This window comes from Caloenas nicobarica, chromosome Z (assembly GCF_036013445.1).
Source record: "Caloenas nicobarica isolate bCalNic1 chromosome Z, bCalNic1.hap1, whole genome shotgun sequence".
Lineage (NCBI taxonomy): Eukaryota > Metazoa > Chordata > Aves > Columbiformes > Columbidae > Caloenas > Caloenas nicobarica.
The window spans coordinates 86,914,740-86,935,302 of record NC_088284.1 but is presented as its reverse complement, the minus strand read 5'-3'; the positions used below and the strand labels follow the sequence as shown (position 1 = coordinate 86,935,302).

Sequence of the window (20,563 nt, the reverse complement as noted above, 5' to 3'; positions counted from 1 at the left end):
TCCAAATATAAAGGAAGCGTTTGTACTACAGACATGCAAGACCTGTACACTCTTTTTCCGTACTTCTGCTACAAACTCTTCTTTGGGGCTACTAGTGACATTAACCTAGTGCAAGAACCATAAGATCATAAACGCTACAGTTGTGTATGTCAACCTCTCTTCCTACTATTACATTATGGCAGTATTTAGAGGGCAGATGGAGCTATTATGTCCTCTAATCATGCTTCAGTTGTGCACCTCATAACCACCACAGTAATGAAGAGAAGGACTAAAAGAATTTGGTTTGGATCACACTATAGAAAAGTAGCAGAAAAGTACTCTGCAAATTGCTTTACACATCCAATGGCAACTCAACCAATATAAACCAAGACATTTCAACCACAGGCTGAAAATTTGTCAAACTCCAGTAGAAAAACATTTTCAGGTTAGAATGCTGGGTTATATAATAATTGCACAAGCACTGTACAACCAGAATCCCATGAGTAGAGCCTATAGAACCAAGCTACCAAAAAAGATAATTCTCTAAAAACGTTGAATCGAGTACTTCCAAGAACTTTCACTACTACTGTTTTAACTCTCATGCCTGCATAACTAATGAAGGCATACATAAAAATATTTTATACTTGCCCAGATTTCAGGAAGGAAAGCAAGGAGAGTTTATTGACAAATCTTGATACGGAAACAATATTTTGATAGTTTTTCCTCTTTCTAAAGCGATGAACATGCACTTTATTTTGGTAGCTACTGACCTTACTGAAATTTCACTAGGTTCGACCACTTTGGAAGTAGTTTTTTTGGAAGCACCATGTCCAATATCATCAATTCCCAGGGGCGTCACAAAGGTACACCTTTAACCCTGTTCAAATATATAACAATGCTCTGGCTCTAAACACAAAAGGTGCAGAATTCCAGAAGGAGGAACTCTACAGAGAATACAGGTAAAAATATTGACTGTTACTGTCTAACTAATTTTTCAAAGAAAAACCTTATTTTTAATCCACATAAAATCAAGTGATTAATATGCTACAGATATATATAGATATATATAAACTCGCAGCTTGGTAAATTTTCAAACAGCTTCCCTCAGAAGACCTCTGTAAGTCTGGTACTCCTCCAGGCCCAACAATATTTCAGGCATAGAATAATAGGTCTGGTATTCCTCAAGGCCCAGGTTTTCAAAGACACAGCAGTAATGCCTTTCGGAGGCACTACAATAAATTCCATTTACGCTCACAGACTAGGAGAACCCTCTGTATTGTGCAGGCCAAAACCTGGCATTAAACGCTCTTTTTCCCGAAACCCTCTTACTGCTTAACCTCTCCAATGGCTGCAGGCACTGTCACACGTCAGAACTTAACAGCACGCATCCATTTATTTCCATTGCTAGCCCACAATTCAGCTCTTAAACAACGTTAGGAAAATTTTCGAGGCAACAGACAAACATGGATCGCTGGTGGGTTTTTTTCCTCATTCTAGAAGCGTGACCCGGGGAATACGCAAGACAAAATTTATAGAGCTCGATTCGTTAAATAAAATTGTGGTAGCTCCAATACACACAACCTACTCACTAATAGAAGCGGTGGTACTGCTCCAAAAAAGATTACATGGTAATTGAAGAAAAAAAACCAAAAGACAACCAGAAAAACCCCACAAGACGAGAGGGAACGAAGAGCCCAGGGACCAGCCCCGAGCCATTCCCTGCGCACCTCCCACCCCTCCCAGCTCCGGGAAGGGCTCGCACGTCCTCAGGAGCGAAGCAACCGAGCAGGAACCACCATCAAAGAAAGGGAAGAAGAAGACGCCACCTACCTGTCCCAAAGGCTTTGGCCACCAGCCAGGCGAGATTACAGGCGATTTTTGCTCGGGAGAAATCATAATGGTCAAAGGGTTTGATGGCAGGAACAATGAAAGTCTTCCTCATCTCCTTGGCGTCTGCGGCATCCCCCATCTTCTCACAGGACCCCCGGCAGTTCCGAACTTACATGGTGCTTCCTCCTCCTTCCGCGGCCGGGAGAGACGGCTGGGAAGGCGCCGGCAGCAGCTGAGGGCAGCGCCGAGCCCAGCTGTCCGTAAAGGGCTAACGCCGCCTCCCGCCTTCCTCCGCACAGGAATGTGGCAGAGCCCGAGTGTCCTCTTCTTCCTCCTCCTCGCTCTTTGTCTCAATTCACTCACGCCGCCGCCCCCCACCCTCCGAAAAGCGGCCCCCGGTGGCCCCGGCCCCCCCTTCCCAGGGGAGCCCCTCCGGCCAGGGCTGGGCGCGCCAGGCCGCCGCGGCCGCCAGCCCCCCGGCGCACAGCGGGAGCCGCCGGCAAGGCCCCCGCAGCCGCAGCGGGCCGGGACGCGGCCCTTCCCGGCCCCGGCGCCCAAATGTCAAAACGCCGGGGACCAGCCCCAAAACGCAGCGCGGCCCGCCCCGCCTGAGCCGCTGCCCGCAGCGGGCCAGGAGCAGCGCCAGCCACCCCGCCGCTGCCCCGCGCCCGGCGCTGCCCCAGCCGCCCCTCGGCGAGACGAGGCGCTCCCGGCTCCCTCGGCAGCTGCCGCTGCGGTTTTCCACCCGCGGCTGCCGCACTGGATGGGCGAAGCGCGGCTGCGCATGCGCTGACGCCGCGGCCGCCGCCGCCTCCCCGCTCGGGCGGGGCGGGCCGCCCGCCGCCGCCGGGCGGTCACGTGGCCGCCCTCTCCTCACAGGGGGTTTCTTGGCGCGGGGCCGGGACTCGCCTCAGACGGGGTCGGTTGGGGCGGGTGTCAGCGGGTGTCGGCCTGGGGCGCCCAGGGAGCTCGGGCAGGCTCAGCCCTGTCTTAACCCAGCGGGAGACGGGCGGAGTGTTTCCCGCCGGTAAGGGGGTGCCCGGCGCTGCCCGGCTGTGGGGAAAAGGGCGGTGTCCTTCGTTTGCGGGGCCCACCCGTTGCTGCCGACGCCGATTTCCACAGCGGGGCTGGGCGGCCCTTCCCGCGCGCAGCTGTTGGCCTCCGCGGCGGCTTCTGGGCTGGTCGGGATGGGCCCCGGCGCTGGGGCCGCAACGAGCGTCGTGTGTGAGGGGCGGGGGCGCCGCGGCCCCTCGCCGCGGGGAAAGCCGGTGGGCCCGGGAGCGCTGCCCCCGGGGTGGGCTTCTCACCCCTGCGTGTGTGCGGGTCTCTTCTGCTTTAACTTGCGCCTATATATAACTTCTCCAATACCACGGCTGAAAAATGACAGAGCCTTGAAATGGTTCAGGGCCTGCTCACGTAATAACTGTAATAACAGGCAGTAGTAATAATTTGTACTAGAGACCATCTGCTGGCTTGCTCACAAGTACCTGGGCTGTTTTTGGAGACACTTCAGCAGAGTCACTTCAGCAGTGGCCTGTGTGGAAAGAAGTATTAGTCACGGTAGGAACGAGTAACTGGGTGGTTAGTGCCTTGTCCAACAATTAGATGAGTTGGCTTCGAAGTGCGGGTCTGGGGGGCTGGCTGTGCCTGCCTGTCCCTGCACGGGCACCGGGTCGTCGGGTGACCAGCGGTGCCAGAGGGTACTGAATTTGTGCTTTTTTTTGCTGGGTTGGTGTAGTGTAGAAACGTGCCCTCCTTCCCGCCAGCCTGGGTGCTCTAGCAGCTGCGTGGTAAAACAGTTCAAGATGGTAATTTCTTTTTATAGTTAGTTTTTAATCTGGCTGAGCTTTCTTGGATCACTAAAGGACTTACAGTAATTATTAGTTAATTTGCCTTTCTTTTTCCCACCCTTTGTGCTAATTTAGAAAGCGTCTTCCCAAACCATTACAGTGGAGGATGGCAGTCTGAGGTCGGTTGGTGTTGGTTTTGGTTTGGTTTTTTTAGCCCCACTGAGCCTGGAAAAGAATATTTAGACACAGTCGTAGCATGATACTAAGGTTTCAAATAGTATTTTATCCAGACGCTTATATCTCTGTGCTTAAAGTGAACTATGAATCGATCTGGAGAAAGATTTTCCATTGTTACGTGGCTATGTATGCTTCTAGCACTTCATGTGTACACTGATACAAATATCATGAATATGAGGCCATAGTGTACTCTACAGTTTTGCTGACATGAATCTATATTTACTAGTAATGAGTAAATGAAAGGATTGCGGAGGTCAACATTTGAAGAGATAATTGTTGACTATATCCCTGTATGCTCTCTGGGATGGGATTCCCAAACTGTCCTACATACCACTCATAAGTGGTACATAGCTAGCTGCAAAACTAGAAGCTGCTGTTGGCAGTTTTCAGCAGAAGGGAGGGGAGAAGGAAAGTTTAGGAATCCTTGCTTTAGCACACTGATGACTGAAATGCGCAGATCCTCTGCAACAGAAACAGGAATAATAATACCAAATTAACATAAAGGCGTGACTTGGAAAAGTGTTCTCTATTTAGGAAGAGTACATGCTTAGTTTTCACCAACTAAAGTAAAACCTGCATTTGCATATTTTCCTGAATTGTTTTTTTATATATACTTTAGAAATAAGTTACATTAGATGCTTAATGTTATTTTAACTATATTTTTCCATTGCTACTATAAAACTAGTTTCATTCTTCCTGTATATTTAACAACAAACACCTGGAATTCATAAGCTTGAAAACCTCAAATGATCAGAGCTAGGAAAAAAAAATGTCCCAGATCCCAACTCTTTTGTTTCTTGTATGTCCAAAATAATAACTAAAAATTAGATGAATCTGCAGGAAAACATGTTTAGCAAAACTATAAGGCAACATTATTTAGGTATGATAGGTATAGGACCCACTTTGAGAGGTCAAAAGATTACAAACTAGTACCCATAAAATTATACAAAAGTTTCAGAAATGGCCTTTTTACAGAAATGTGTCAGAATCCAAATAAGGACTCATCAGTTATGTTTAGTGGAGTCCTGTATTTATCGTCTGTTTCTGTGCACTTGCAAAACGTCACCAGTATGTAGGTACTGTACACTGGGACTAGTGACACCTACCTGAAGCAAATAAAAAAATAAAAATGTGGTCTGATCTTCAAAAATTCTTGCAATTTTGAGTCCCTTCTTACTTAAAAAAAAAAAAGTGAATATTTCTTTAGAGAATGCATCTCAGAAACTGCAATAGATACAGTTATTGGTAGGTGCATATATAAACATTGCTCCCAGTCTAATTTAAACTGCAGAAGTTTTTGTGGGTACAGCCTTTGTGCTGATTAAACCTGTTCAGAGTCACAGAACAAAATCTAAAAAAGCTGTCTTGTGGTAACTGCAATCAATGTGGTTTTTAATTTGCTCAGTGCTCTTAGAAGTGAATGCATGAATATAAAATCTAAGATGTGTAAGTGAAAAAGACAATATCACCACCAGTTGCTGGAGTTTTTGTGCCAGTTCTGCTTTTACAGACATGCCAAAATGGGATCTTGCTTATTGCATTGACAAAGATATCAACAGTCAACACGGGAAATGATTAAAATTTGCTCTAATTGTTCAGAGTAGATAAAAATTGAGTGAGGAGTCACTGCCTTCTGCTGAGCTCCTGCTTATTCATCTTAAAATATTTTAAATAATGATGATCTCTTCCGTACACAGTCTTTCTTCTGCAAAGTATTTTATACTTTAAAGTTTGTTCCAAGTGGAGAGGCAAAGTATGGAGGATTTAAACAAGCAGCTCACAGACTTTTTTTTTTTTTTAACCTTCTTTCTCCCTTCCTTTCCCCTCCCTTTACCCCAAATTAGGAACCCATTTGACTAGTTTTATCCTGTAGTTACATCATAGGCCTGATTCTTCACTGTCATGTATCTGGCAATTTACATAGTGGGTGCATCAAGCCTGTAGTCAGTGTCAGGCAACAGAAACATATGACCATGAAGCAGTGAATAATGGCGTGGATGACAGCTGTTGCTAATAGTCTTAACCTTGGAAGATAATGGAATAAACCTTGACTAACGATTTTATACCTCTGTTTTTTCACTTGTTTTAAGATTGACTTGGCTTCTGGAGAGGATACCTACAGAGTAGATGCCCTTAGACTAAATTCAGGCTAGCGCTAGATTACAGAGTGTGTTCAAACTGGAATAAGATTTCATGTGTAATTTCTTCCTTCACAATACTTGATTATCAAGGTAAAGTAAAATGGTTTAAATTAGCACTACCATTACTGGTTTTGCCATGGCAAACTCAGTGCTAAGTGAACAGCCAGCTTATCAGGCTACCTCCAAAGAGTAGTAAAAATATTCCCATTTCAGATTAGCTGGTTGTATTACGGCAAATCCATAAACATAGCAGTTCACAGCAACTATTCTGTTTCAGGCTTGATGTTGGAAAATGGTGAGGAATAGCACCATGGGGATATTATCTTTAATTGCTTCTGTCAGATTTGCCCGTTTAAGGTGATCCCATCTGTCTGCTGTAGTTTAAAGGATATCAGTCGTGGTAGAAATGGTAGTGGCTGAGGGGAGGGGTGCACCCTGTGGCCTGTAACCTCAGGCAAAGAGGCAGCATGCACAACTTGCTGTGATAACTGTTAGACTGGCAAAACACCGACCAAGAACCAGTCATGTCCCAATGTGACCCTTATGAAACGTGCTTGTTGACTTCAGGAGGTTTTGTGTTGAGTATGTGAGGTTGAACAAGTCATCCGTAAATGATTCTGTAAGGTTATGACAGCTTAAGGATGACTTGTGAAATGGAATTACTGATATTCCAGCCTCTTAAACTTATATTTTATTAAATATACTTCTTTATAAGTAATGCTAAAAAACCAGTAAAACTGTAAGAGTTAAGAAATTACATTTTTTAAATAGGTATGAAATGCATGTATGTATTTTCTGCAAGCTAGGAGTTTTCTCGGAGGATGATTTTGAAAGGGAGTATGTTCTTCCCGTTTCAGGATGATACAAAAGTACAAGAACAGTTACATAATTATTGTCTTTCAAATTCTTCTATTAATTTGTAATCAGAAAGTGCTGAGGCATTTAAAAGGGAACAGTTTACCAACTGTACAGGGTCAAAGGAAAAATAAAGCTTTGTATGACATTTTACTTGGATTGTCTGTGATTTTTGATATGGTTAAAAATTAAAAAAGGTAAAAGGTAGGGTAATAGCTACTTTGGTTCATTCTCTACTGAAATATGCACAACCAAAAAATCTGCCCAATGGCAATCAAATGTGGTACCTAACAGTCACTTCTCTTAATACTCGGATGCTACTGGTTTCATTTCCTGAACTTGTCTTTGACCTAATGTAGGTCTGTGAAGGGGGAAAAGAAATCTACATCTCTGCCCCCAATTCCACTGAGTCACCAGCCAGGCAACCGATCTGTCCTTTTCCTGTGGTCTGTGAGAGGCAAAACCTCTCATCTCCCTCAACACGCACGGTGGCTGGTTGGTTTATCTCTTTTTCTGGTTACTTTGGTGTCTTCTTTTCTTTTTTTTTTTTTGTTTTTTTTTTAATTTTTATTTTTATTTTTTATTTTTTTTTATTTTTAATTTTTTAATCTGGTTTTCACACTGGCTGCTTTTGTGTTCTACCCAACTGGAACTGGACTCATGCTAGGGGGTTTTAGATGACTTTTCTTCCTAGGTATGCTGTGCAATACTCCCAAATTCCAGTGCTTTCTTTTTCTTGACATTCCACTGTTGCTGGGTAGTCTGTGAAGAGAGCAAGTACCCTGTTATAACTGATATATGTTTTTATAAACTTTGAAACATATGGAATAGATCGTACCCTTAAATATAACCCTCAAATACTAGAGCTAGCTTAGCTGCACTGTAAAATAAATGTATGGTGGGAAATTGACATTCGAAAAACCACTTTGTACAAAACAAAAGTGCAATGCTATTGCCATGATGGTAGCTGTTAGATAATGCTTTATTTACATTCCAGAGGAAGATGGGCATGCTTCTAGTTTTCAAACTGTGCGTTCAGTTATAAGAAGCTTAAATCAGTTAGCAAGACTTTTTCACTAAGTCTGAATGAGAGTGAACACTAAATTGTGCACTTTTTCCAGTTGAACTATACTCCATTGAAGTGACTGGCTGATTTTTTTTTTTTCATTCTGCTTCTACATGTGAAGAAAGATCTGAATGTTCATAGAAGCTCATTTGTTTTGAGCATATACATGACTTATTAGCGGACCATGAATAGACTTCAGTTTCCTATCTTTTGGCCCTGCTTTCAGTTTTCACTGAAGCCTATGTGTATCTGAATGAGTCCAGCAGTAAATAGGAGAGAATGCTCTGTTAGAACAGTAAAATTATGGTGTCATTTAGTTGCAGAAGAATTATTTTTTTGAAGGGGCAGTAGTGAAGATGGATGAGGAGAGTGAGGAAAGCAAGGGAATAACATAGGAGACTACCAGATGAAGGATTTTTTTCTGTATATCTTCTTCGAAACATCATCATCCAATTTTTCACTGAATTTTTAGGCAGTTTCTCTGTTTCCCTTAACTTACTGAGAATTTGCATGTTATTGAGGGATGTTTGATTATTTCTTTAGGGAGCGGGTGTGAATAGCTGGTATGCTGGTTAAAAAGTGGCTGTGAAAAATGTGTATCAAAGATTTTTATTGTAACAATTTATACATAGTGACCCTTGATGTTGGAGATTTTGATTACACATGCATGGTGAGGTCGTCACAACCTGAGTGCGTAGAACTCTGTTATATTTAATTCTCTTCTGGCATAACCTAATTTGTTTATAATATTCTCTGTGTAGCTTTACAAGATGTATGCTTTATGGTTCATTTGAAAACATTTTCAATATACAAAAAATGTATAGGCTGTCAACCTTATGTGGAACAATTTGACTTAAATACTCCCCTATTTCAGTATATATTAGAAACATGGAAAGAACAACAATTATTTTAATAGTTGCCTTGAACTAAACGTATATATATTTAGTAATAAAAACTTGTCTCCAACAGGGATTTTTTTAAGCTTTAGGTTGATCCTGTATGTAGTTCCCATTTAAAATCACTGGTGCTACAGATATGATTAAATTTAAGTGTGTATATAATCGTGTTTCTGGATTAAGGGTGCCATACAGAATATTTGAATTTGAAGAAAAAACCTGGATAATTACTTTCTTCTAGGAAGTCAGAAAAGAGTAATTACCTTTGAAGAGTTTATACACCTCTCTGGTTAATCTGTCCTTGTATGATATTCTTGCTGTATAGTGTGCATGGCTCTGTTAAAGCAGATGGTGTTGTCTCAGCTGTCCCACCTGGGCAGGGAGCAGTGATGGTTCCACTTGGTGGCACAAAGAATAGAAATGTCAATTGTCATCATGGGTGTCAGAAACACAGCCCTCTCTTTGTGTTAGCCATCGTAGTTAAATACAGATGAAGGAAAGGGGCAAGAAGGCTGAAATTTTCTGTTCAGGGAATGTGTGAGCCCTAGTGATGGCTGCTGCCCTGGAAGCTCTCTGAGACAAAGTACACTGGGACTCCCACTTCTGCAGAGCACTTCATAATGCCCCACAATCCGGGGTTTGTTTTAACAGCTACAGTACAGTCTTTACGGATGGTAATTTACTAAATGAGGGAAGAATCAACCTGGGGAAGAGTATGCTAGTAGCCACTGTGTTGAATCAAGGGGGATGATTATATGAAACAACAAAAGTGATTCCTGGAGATTTTGTGTAAGAAAGGGGAATTGGTGAGGTGTATAGCTATCAGTTTCCTTTTGGTCTGGCAAGTCTTCTCTGCTTGTATCAAGCTCTTTCTTTCTTTTCTATTTGTTCTTAACAGAAAGGAAGCAAGCGCCTGTTTGGAGAATGTAGGGTAACAGAACAGATTTCATTGCAGTGAACCCCTATGTTGGTGTGGGTCCAGCTTGTTCAGCTGTTTTGCTATGCATAGGGGAACTGTTGAAATTGGGTACGTGAGAGTCTGTGTCCCAGGTGGTAGTATGCTCTTTCAGAAGTGAGAAAAGCAGTAAGTCATGGTCACCAGAAGAGATGGGGAAGCAAAACTGGCTCAGTAAACAAGTGTATCTAAGGTAGAGGGCACACTGCCATGTTTTACTCTCATTTACTACTAAGATCTTAAGTGGTATTGTACTGGTATAATTAGGAATGCTATTTGACTTATTTGAATGTGGGATACTTCAGCAGAAACAGATGGGAAAAAAAAAGAATTATAAGTTTATGTTGCAGTAGGTCATAGAAGTTCTAGTCAGGGGCCAGGATATCATGGTGGAAATGCAGAAAGTAGTGATGAACCATTCTAGTTCAGAGTCAGAATGATAAAGTTTTAGATACTGTAAAATTAGGCAAGCAGTAACAAAAAAGGCTTTAGTATTATTACATTGCTCTGATTTCATTACTTGAGAGAGCCCAGTCCCACAGAAATAACCTCACTGCTGCCAGAGAGCTGGTTTCCTGTGTATCAACAGAAGATTAAGAGCCATCTGCATGGAGATGCTCTGTGTCTGTGCTTCTGCTGGCTTTCTAATCATTAAAGGAAGACATGTCGTGTTTCCCGGGGCCAACACCCTTTTGTAACCACTGACTACCTTTGTGGCTTCTTGCAGAGCAGACAGTAATGCAAAATCCTTTTCACTACCTTTCCTTTTTTGTCCCAAGCTCCACTCATCTGGTAGGAGCTCTTTGTTGCTGTCTCTTGTCTGGCTAGCCATGTTTTTTCCTTGTTTGGGTTGTATAGTACAGCAGTACTCTACTTTCATGTATTTACATTGGTAATGTCAAGGGGAGCTGTTCCCCTGCAGCTTTAGTTTACTCTGGAGCTGAGCAGAATGGGGATCTGCGTATGATCACAGAATCATAAAATAGTTTGGGTTGGGAGGACCTTTAAAGCTCATCTAGTCCATGCCCCTGCCATGAGCAGGGACATCTTCAACTAGATCAGGTTGCTCAGAGACCCGTCCAGCCTGGCCTTGGATGTTTCCAGGGATGGGGCATCTATCAATTCTCTGGGCAACCTGGGCCAGTGTTTCACCACCCTCATTTTAAAAAATTTCTTCCTCACGTCTAGACTGAATCTCTCATCTTTTGGTTTAAAACCATTACTCCTTGTCCTATTGCAACAGGACCTGCTACAAAGTCTGTCCCCATCTTTCTTATAGGCTCCTTTTAAGTACTGAAAGGCGACAATAAGGTCTCACTCTCCTCTCTTCTCTGAGCTGAAAAACCTCAACTCAGCCTTTTCTCATACAAACTCCTCAAGAATGGTAAAGTCATTGTATACCCATCGTGTTTGGCTGAATTGCAAATACTCTCAGAGGAACTGTTTTTCCACAGGATTACTTAGTTTTAATTTGTGTTGAACTGTAAGGTAGGTAGAGGTATTCTGGGGGTATCATGTGCTCTAGGCAAATGTTCCTGAAGGAAAACCCAAGTTAGTCAAGACTTTCTAAGCTGCTCTGTCTCTTGGTCTTTTCTGGCCCTATTCCTTTCAGTGTTTCCTTTGAAATGAGCTCAACAGATACATTCAGAACAGTTTTATAATTTATTGATATGTTTTGATCGTCTCTTTTAGTTTTGAATTGCTAGGAGGTTTCTTCCTCTTGGGCATAAGCCTAAGCCACTGCTTTTTCACAGCTCAGCCAACAACACAAGCATAGCCTTCTTGCTTTTTGACATGGAGCTATTGCCTGAAAGAGCTTCCTTAGCTTGGGCTGCAATCTTTGTATTGCCTGAAATCTAATCTACATCTTGCTAGTTGCCACAGGAAACAATGTTGCTTTGGCAAGGAACTGTTCAAAATGACCTTGTCCTTATGGATCATGTGCCAAAAAAGAAAATGGGAACACTGAAATTGGACTTCTGCACAGCTCAAAGCTTTGAATCATTTGGTTAAAAACAAAAACAACTCCACATAATATAACATGGAAATTCTAGGCTTATGTTTTGTAAGAATGGTATGTTAAACTTAGCCAATTTTTTCACAACCTGGCCTTGTACCCAAGTCAGCTGAGTTGTATTAAGAATTAGCACAGATTTAATCCACTGAATTGTTTAGCAGATAGATTCCCATGAGTGCTTCATATGCATTTCACAGAGTCTTCCTTAAAATGAAAATACAGTGGAGTCTTGACCGTACAGCACAAAAGTCTCCTTTCACACTGCAATACTTCAGACTTACTTAATACCAGAGAGTTAGAAAACATGCAATGATCTGGGGTGCAAACGTACTAAACAGAGGGTTTTTTCAAAAAAAGCAACTAAAACAATAATGAAGTTCTAAATAGTTTATCTTATTTAGTGTAAATTTAATTTATTCAGAAACTTGAAAATGTGTTTTAAAACTTGTAATCTGAATTCTATTGAACCGGGCATTATCGTGCTGGATTTTTTTGCAGCCAAGTTACAAATCCCAGAAAAATAAGGTTTGCATGGAAAGTTCTTGGCAGATCTCTCTTGGAACAGCACAAAACTGCTTAACAAGGAGGCATTCACTATTTCTGTCTTGTTACCCTCTGTTATTACAGTCACCAGCTGTAAGGTTGCTGGCATCTTTGAATCTTTCTAATAAAAAGCATAGGGAGCAGCCATTCAAGGGTGCTAGTGAGAGATATGTTGCATTTTTTGAGGCTTGCCTTCTTTTTCAATAGATATTGTGCTTTATCAAGCTGAGCTAATGCATGGTCTGCATGTTCTTGCAGCAAACAAAGTTTAGGAAACTAACTGAATTTCAGAGAACAAATCCGTTGATTTAACTTCAGCGGTCTGTGGTTTCCAAGTGTACAATTAAACCACAGATGGACAACTTAGTGCCACCATGTCATGAGAAATGGAAGTTTGTCTGCCTAGTATTTGTAACAACTAATTGATAAATACTGCAAGTGATTCACGGAAGCGAAAGCTCATGAGAGAGTTAAAAGATTTATGATTTTTGAGCCTCGTGATGTATTCTCATCTCTTTTGTTTATCTTGAATACCATAGTCTCATGTAATTAGTGTTTATTAGTATTTTCAGTTACTCAGTGCTTTCAGATCCTCAGTTCTATCACACCTTTACTGTATTTGCTGATATGTCTAACTTAAAAGAGAAAACAAAACATTCTGTCTTTTATGCCATAAAACTTAATTACACATACTGAGTTTTAGATGTATCCCTTAAGGCAAAAGTATGTCAGTTTTATATTTTCATGTTTAATAGTATGCTTCCTTGCAGAGCTTTATAAGAACAACATTTATGAGAAAAATCCAAACAATATCCAGTGTTTGGTCCAGTGCCATTCTCAGACTGAATGGAGGAGCCAAGCCATGTTCTGAGAATGTCTTCATCTCTCTTTAGGTAGGTGGGAGTTTCGCTAGACTTACATGAGAGTATGGAGTGGAAGTTGTTTGCAGATGAGTGATTTCTACTTCTTAGGTTTGCATTTAAGGGGATGTGTTTAACTGGTGTGCTGACAACAGCAAGGGCTGATTTAGCTGGAATTGAGCTAGAAGCTCGATCATTTTGTTTGAACTGGGTTTATCAGAAGTATATAAATAAGAAAGCTATGTGAGAAACGTGTAAGTAGAGCCAAGCTTTGACATGTAAGTATTCAGAGGTGGACTGTTGAGGCTTAGGGTAAGATCAATTTTGGATTTACAGAGTCTTGGTCTACTCCTTTTTTACTCAATCTGCCTTTGGACTGATCCGTGGGACTTTGGTATTCCCAGGTTGGAGTATAGCCTAAAGCCTTTTACTTCCTCACAGACTAGGGACTTTATGCCAGAGGATAGGGGTAAATAATGCTGAGACCTGCTATTCAGTCCTGTTACTTTGTTGTTCTTTGATCTGTGCTTTTTTTGTCTCTGTAGGATGACTGTTAACACCTTTATCTATACCGTAGCCTTTGCCTGGGAGGGCAGTTCATCTTTGCCATGAGGGAATATACAAGTGTGAGGATGAATTTAGTTTAAATATATGATCAGGTTAATGCTAATTCTTTTCATTGATGAAACAAGAAAATAAATAAGCCAGTGGAATTACTGGAATTTTAAGGTATGTTTTCACTTACAGAATACAAAGGTGTTTTAACTCCTTAAAATTTGAGTAGTGTGTTGGTTCTGTAATGACTTGATCATTGCACATTTAGTTATTTTGAAATACATTTTTAGAAAAAAGTCCTACCACTTAGGAGGCTACTCTAGATCATTTTTACATATAGATGTTTAGAAAATTACTTTTCAAAGAATTAAAGGGGTAGGACAGTACTTCAAATCATAGTTAAAGGACACAATGAACCATTTCAGAGGCAAACAGAACCATGTGATCCAAACCATTTGGCTGGGACATAATTGTTCTTCGTTTTCAAGTACCAGCATGGTAGCTTTCTGCTGGTAGCTTTTACCCTGAGTTAGGTGGTGTCCATACTAGTGCAGCCAGTGTAAACACTGTACTGTGTATTACAGCTAATGGGACAGAAATATAGTCATGCTAAGACCAGATCCAGATTGGTCCTTTACCACTATGTTATTTTCTAAAGCTAATGAAAACCATGGCCTCCCAGCTGATAGAAGAACTTCAGGCTGTTGCAAATGGCTATACATTATTTAGTAGGGAGGAACTGGCAGGAGACTAGCCCTGCTTTTCTAGCTTCTCAAGTTTATGAGTTTATGAGTGTTCTGGAGTTTATGAAAAAAAAAAGAGCATTAACCATAGCAAATATTAACAGTCTTTTCACTCATTCTTTTCTATGCATGAAAGAATTAAGTTGGGAAGAAATACATCTAGGGAAGGAACAGTGAAACTGATGGACATATTTTGGAAATAAGGCAAAACATTTTTTACTTTGTCTTATGAAATTAAAGCCATCTGGTGTACTTCCCTGTTAAAAAAGTCATGGACAAATGGACTACTTGGTGACCAAGTATTTATACTGCATTACAATCCTTTTGGAAAGGATTTTAGCTGAAGGTACGACTCTTTTTGGTAAACTAAGTCACAATTCTTTTATCCTCTGTTTTGCTTAGCAGTCATGTACAGTGTCTTTTTTAGCACATGACAAAGATCTGTGCTAGTGCAATTAAGGCCAAGTATGCCACAGGTCTGCAAAATTAGTGTCAGAGACGTGCAGTATGAGTCAGTGGGAAAAAATATCCACAAGGTGTATTTTTTTAATTAAACTGTTAAGACTGCCTTGAATATGCTGTACACAAAGAGTGACATTTGACAAATCTAAAAATCTGTAGGCTAGAGCCCAACAGTAAGAGTCAGAGCAGCGGTGCAGGCGGACATAAAGGAAGCTTCTGAGACCCGAATCCTGGAGCTGCGGAGCCACCAAGCCCCCCTTGGGAGGATCCTCTGGTTTGAAACAGCTCCAGTGGCTCCCGAAGGCGTTAGTCACAGCTGGCAGGAACTTCATAGTGGGGACATCCTGAATTTGGCTTCTACTCTGGCAGCAGTGAGCTGGCTTTTTGTAGAAGCAGTTCTAGCCTTTCCATGTCCTTTAATAATTCTTGTGTGAGGGATTCAACTAGGCCAGTTTAAGATTTGATGCAGAGTCAGAATAGGGACCAAATGTAATGTAGGGAAGTATGAAAGCTAAACCAAATGATTAGCATTGGCACAGGTTTTAACAGTATGACTAATAAAAAGTCTAGTTTCTAGCAGCTCTCTTGCATATTTTCTAAATAATTCTTAGTACAGTGGTTTCTGCTCTCAAAACCAGAAATGCTGGTAGGAGCTTTAGAGGTGGAAAAGGAAATTTATTATCCATTTTCTTAAAGGGATTACAATGTAAATTTTTCCTTCAGTCTGTCACACTAATGGTTTACCACTCTGTGCTTCTCCCACCTGTCTCCTTGTAATACAAATGCGAGGTACCAGAGCATAAACTGTTACGTTTATCATACTTTCTAATTAATTAGAATGGTCGTCATCTCTTAAGAAGAGATATAATTGGAAAGAGAGTTTATTGAGGGGGCAGGTGGCAATATATATGAAAAACACAGGTCATCTGCCAAGAGGGAATTTAATAATCCCTGTTGTCTCTTGTGCATTTGTTTTTTCTTCCTTCCCCCATCCTTTTGTCTGGGACCCTGGTCGGGGGGAAAAGGGTTTAATTTCAGTAAGTGCATGGTGTGGGAGTGTTATCTTGGTTTTAGAATAGATGTCGATTTCATGCCTCCAAACAGCCTTATTAATTGGAACACAAATCTAAATGGCAAATTGGTAAGGAGCTTTCAAATATAATGTTTTGTATCCTCTCAGAAAGAAAACCAGATTAATACGAAGTAAGAGAATTTGTAATTCTTAATTCCACACCTCTATGTTATATTTCAGGATTTATTTAATCCTGTTAATTTCCACCTGAATTTTCTAACAATCTGGGCTCCGGTTTAGTGGTTACTGAAGTCCCTGGAAATTTGCAATTGTCTTTGCAGTCTTTTGATCAAGTTCTTGTTCTGTATGTCTCAGAAACCTAACAGAGATTTGTAAATTAGTTTAAATTATTCGCATATCCTAAAATCATTCATTTTAACTGGAAAAAGCTACTCTGTATCTTGTACAAAGAAGCTGGTAATTGTATTCGCTGTAGTTTTTGCAGTTGTGCTAAGGCTATGGTAATATTAAATCAGGGGCCATTGATTCTCAAAGGAAATATTATATGCAGTATTTGAGTATATAATCATATACATTAACTATGTTCATAATTTTTGCATGATTTGTCCTGGACAGTTATTTCCGTATGGACTAGTGGCATTTAATGCTGGAGGTTCAGGGTAGGACTGCCTTTTTTTTTTTGTTCTTTTTTTTCTTTTTAATAGGAAAAAACCCGCCTGCATAATATGCTTTAAGAATTCAGATTTAATTAGGTTGGGTTTTTTAATTCAAATTTTATCACAGATTTCTGCAGACACTAATATTGACCAGTATTTCCTCAGACTGTGGCTCTTCAAAAAGAAGGATCAGGAAGCCTGAAAATCTTAGTCTTCTTTCTCTGATTATTTCCCTGAATCTTAGTCTTCTTTCCCTGATTATTTACTTTCAAAAAGCATAGGAGGTGGCTGTTTGGATTATGAGAGAAACTGGGCCTCAGAGTAAAAATACTGCATGCCATATTTGTACTAAATCAGGACATTTTGTATGGATATTAGCAGAACAGACTAAGTTAATGGTTAGCCACCATTATTTGTTTTTAGATTACCCAGATTTTTCCTGTGTGGTTCCTTTAAAGCTGTAATTCAGAAAGCAGTGGAGTCATTGACTCATTCAATCAAAGAACTATTTATTAAGTATGCTTTGGGTTAGAGCTGCTGTTGACTACCTACCTACAAATATGCTGAGTGGCTTCAAAATCTCAAAACATTAAAGAAACAGGAAAATATTTAGTTTCATAGCATCAGGTTGAGCAGACACATGCACCAATCACCAAGTAAATGTGCTTTGACTGCCATGTCTTCTGAATGGAAGCACATTCCCCCTCCCTTTCACCCAAGCAGTGGATGTTTTATTAACTCCAATTATACCTATTGTGGCACACTTTAAAAAAAAAAAAAAAAAAAGGAAAACCAACCAACCAAAAGCCACACAAAAACAAACAAATAAAAAACCTGAAACCCAACAACAACAAAACACCAGGGAATCATATTTATTCTCTGAGTGACGTCTTCATAAACTTCATGCTTTCGATCCATTATAACATTAAAAAACATTAAGGCACTGAGATTCCTTAGTTCAGAATAATGATAAAGAGGATACATATTGAGATTTTTTTAAAAAATAATTAATAGCATAATGGAAAACCAAAACCATTCCTCTTGATGAAACACATCCTTTTGAGGCATATTTTAATTTTCGAATTTGTCAGTACTGACACTGGCCACTTGAGGGAGCGAGGCATTAGGCGCTATTTGCACTCTAACTTGAGTCCATTCTCACTAATTTTGCGTACACTGGGAGCTCACTCCAGGTGGAAAATTCAGACATCACATGAGGATATTTTGGCTACAAAGGAAGCTCAAAATGCACTATATTTAAATGGGCTGGAGACTTGGCCTTTGGGATGTATTCATCTGTTAACTGGCTGTGTGGAACCTGAGAACACCTTGCTTGCCAGATTCATGGAGAGGTGCCCACAGGTTGTGTTCTGGTACAGGTTTTAATTAATAGCGTCACTCTGGCAGGTGTCGCTGTGGAGAGACAGCACATACGCTACAGTCAAGCAGCTCTTTGAAATGCTTGTGATGCTGTCTCTGAATTAGTACGCAGAATGCCTGTTTCTTATGAATTTAGTGTGCCTGGGAGTAGAGGGATTTTGGTCTCCTGCTTTAATCCAATCTTGTTTTACTGAATTACTTATTATTTGCAAGTGATGGGAAAGGTTGGTTCATGTTTCTAAAGAACGGCTGTGAGATGTTATAGGGCAAAATGCCTGTTTTTAAATTGAAGGCAGGAATCCAAGATGCCGTGCTCGCTTTCTGTATGTTTGACATCGAAACCATGAGTGAATATGGAAGAAGCTTCCCAATATAATTTAAATTAGACCAAAAAGTAGGATACCTTTGTATTAATAATTTGTGCCTGAATTATTGATTTCATTATTTACTTTTCCTTTTAATCAATAGTTACTATCTTTGTTAGTCTAACAGAAATTTGCATGAAGTTGAAACAATCTGTTGCTGCATATCTATGTAGTAAATCTATGTCTGTACATATTAGTCATTTTGTATATGTGGGTTTCTATGTGCATTGTTACATGTATAGCTCCTAGTGTTTTAAAGTTACTCTGAAGAGGCATATTAATTATATAAGGATTGTATTTGAACAGCGGTTTCTGATAACAATGCATGGTACTTTCCTAGGTAGCTATTGTGCTGGAACCCATGCAGCATAGACAAGATGAGAAAATTGTAGAGTCTTGGTGTTTTGCCAACTACATTAAATAAAAATGTGACTATACAAAATACAGATGCTACATTTTTTTCTTTCTTTTTTGCACAACCTGGAAACCTTAAGATTTTCCATGGTGACATAAATTGTCCAGAATGTGCAAAAATGACTGTACTAATTGTTTGTGGTTTTCTAACAGGACTTAAAATCCAACTTTATTCAGCCAGGGCTTGAACTAACTAGTTTTTAGAATGAAAGAATCCCAAGACAAAACAGTTGTAGGATATCTGAGAGCATCTTGTCTGGGGATATTTTGTACAATCTGGTGAACTCTAAAGATACAAAACTGGGAGTTCAAAAATATTTTTTAAATGTCATTTGCCTCAAATCTGGTTAGCAGAATCAAGAGCTGAGAGGACGGGAATTAAATTCACCAAGGCTATCTATTAACCTTACATATTTCAGTATTCTAAAAGAGCTTAGAAAAGTGACTGGACTGGAATGTTTATGCTTTATTCCAGGAAAAAAAAGTATTTATTTTGTGAGCTCACAAAGCACAGTATCTGTTCCAGAAGAGTTTTTTGGTACATCTATGCTGATTAACTTCTCCATGTAAATAAAGAATAACATACTACATTCTGTGGAAGCTTGCACTCCTTTTCAGTTGTGAGCACTTACTACAAAGCATATTAGAATTTCATGTTACAGTTTTTGTTGGAACAAAGAATGAACTATCGGTAGCTGTTCAGCCTTTATGAGCCACTCAAGGTACAGCAGATCTTCTGTATCTGTTCCTTAGTCATCTCTTTTTCAGACTGAGTTTACACAGTTGTGTCTTGGATGGAAGCCCTTTCACACCTCTGAATATCCCATATATATATTACCCATTTTCTAAAACTTAATCTACTGTATTCTTTCTCAGACAAGGGGAGAGAGTGATGGGGAAACCCCAATTACAAGGAGCATTCATGTAAGTGAATGGTCAGTTTATGCAGTTGTCCTTATTAAACAACTCTTTAAGAATCCCTAGATAATTGATCATGTAATGAGAGAGAGGGAGGTTGCTGGGTTTTATTCATAATATAATCCTGCAGACTGTTCAGTACTTGGTTTCTTTTAGTCTTTAACCAGCTTGAATAATGTCTGTGACCTTCTTTTATCTTTACTGCTGTGATGAAGTCTTATGTTCATCTTCTGAAAGGCCATTACATGCTAAAGAAAATAAAACTATCGGTGTGTATTATAAACAACAGTACAGGCAGGTTTTCTCCTTGGAGAATTGTCAATTTGTGCTGCATTTAAAATAATTTCTTACATAATAGTGATCTTATAAAATGCAACATAATACATGTATCTTCAAACTGACTATAAAGAAAACAATCAGTACCTAATTAGAAAGTGTTCATTACTAACAAGATAGTGTTCTCATGAAACAAATACAGGGTAGAGCAAAAATTTGAAGTCATGCATCCATAAGTGAATCATGGAATACACCCACTGACTACCTTATTCCTTCCACAGAAACGCATATGGTGGACTTCTGCATTTTGCAGCTCAGAACAGCAGGAATATGTATTATGAACAAAAACACTAAGTAGCTGTAGTTACAGTATGGACAGTATTATTTAATCTTCAGAGCTTGAATGTGTCTGCATAATCAAAGTGTGCAAACTCTCATGGCAGCTCAGAGATGAATGGTAGATTTCAACAAAACGACAGCATTCTTACCATTATAAAAGGATACTTTAATTTTCTTTAGATTCAGTTGTTTCCATTAGATTAATATTTCCGTCACAGAAACCTACTGTTAGCAAAAATTAGCAAAAGCTCAT

The 20,563-nt window shown here is 40.1% G+C and overlaps 2 protein-coding genes across 6 annotated transcripts in view; one reads left to right on the top strand and one right to left on the bottom strand.

Moving 5' to 3' along the window:
- CAMSAP2 (calmodulin regulated spectrin associated protein family member 2) overlaps nucleotides 1-2,177 on the bottom strand; it is an 87,759-nt gene extending 85,582 nt beyond the window's left edge. For all 4 annotated transcript variants that reach the window (XM_065655555.1, XM_065655556.1, XM_065655557.1 and 1 more), the window contains exon 1: nucleotides 1,810-2,177. In XM_065655555.1, the coding sequence (XP_065511627.1) occupies nucleotides 1,810-1,948 (139 nt within the window). In that variant the 5' untranslated portion in view covers nucleotides 1,949-2,177. The remainder of the gene's footprint in view (nucleotides 1-1,809) is intronic.
- A 540-nt stretch (nucleotides 2,178-2,717) lies between these two features.
- The window catches only part of DDX59 (DEAD-box helicase 59), a 29,333-nt gene continuing 11,487 nt past the window's right edge, over nucleotides 2,718-20,563 (top strand). The window contains exon 1 of one of the 2 annotated variants that reach the window (XM_065656553.1): nucleotides 2,718-2,836. The gene's annotated coding sequence lies outside the window, so the exon portion shown is untranslated. The remainder of the gene's footprint in view (nucleotides 2,837-20,563) is intronic. The other variant, XM_065656549.1, reaches the window with a different exon arrangement.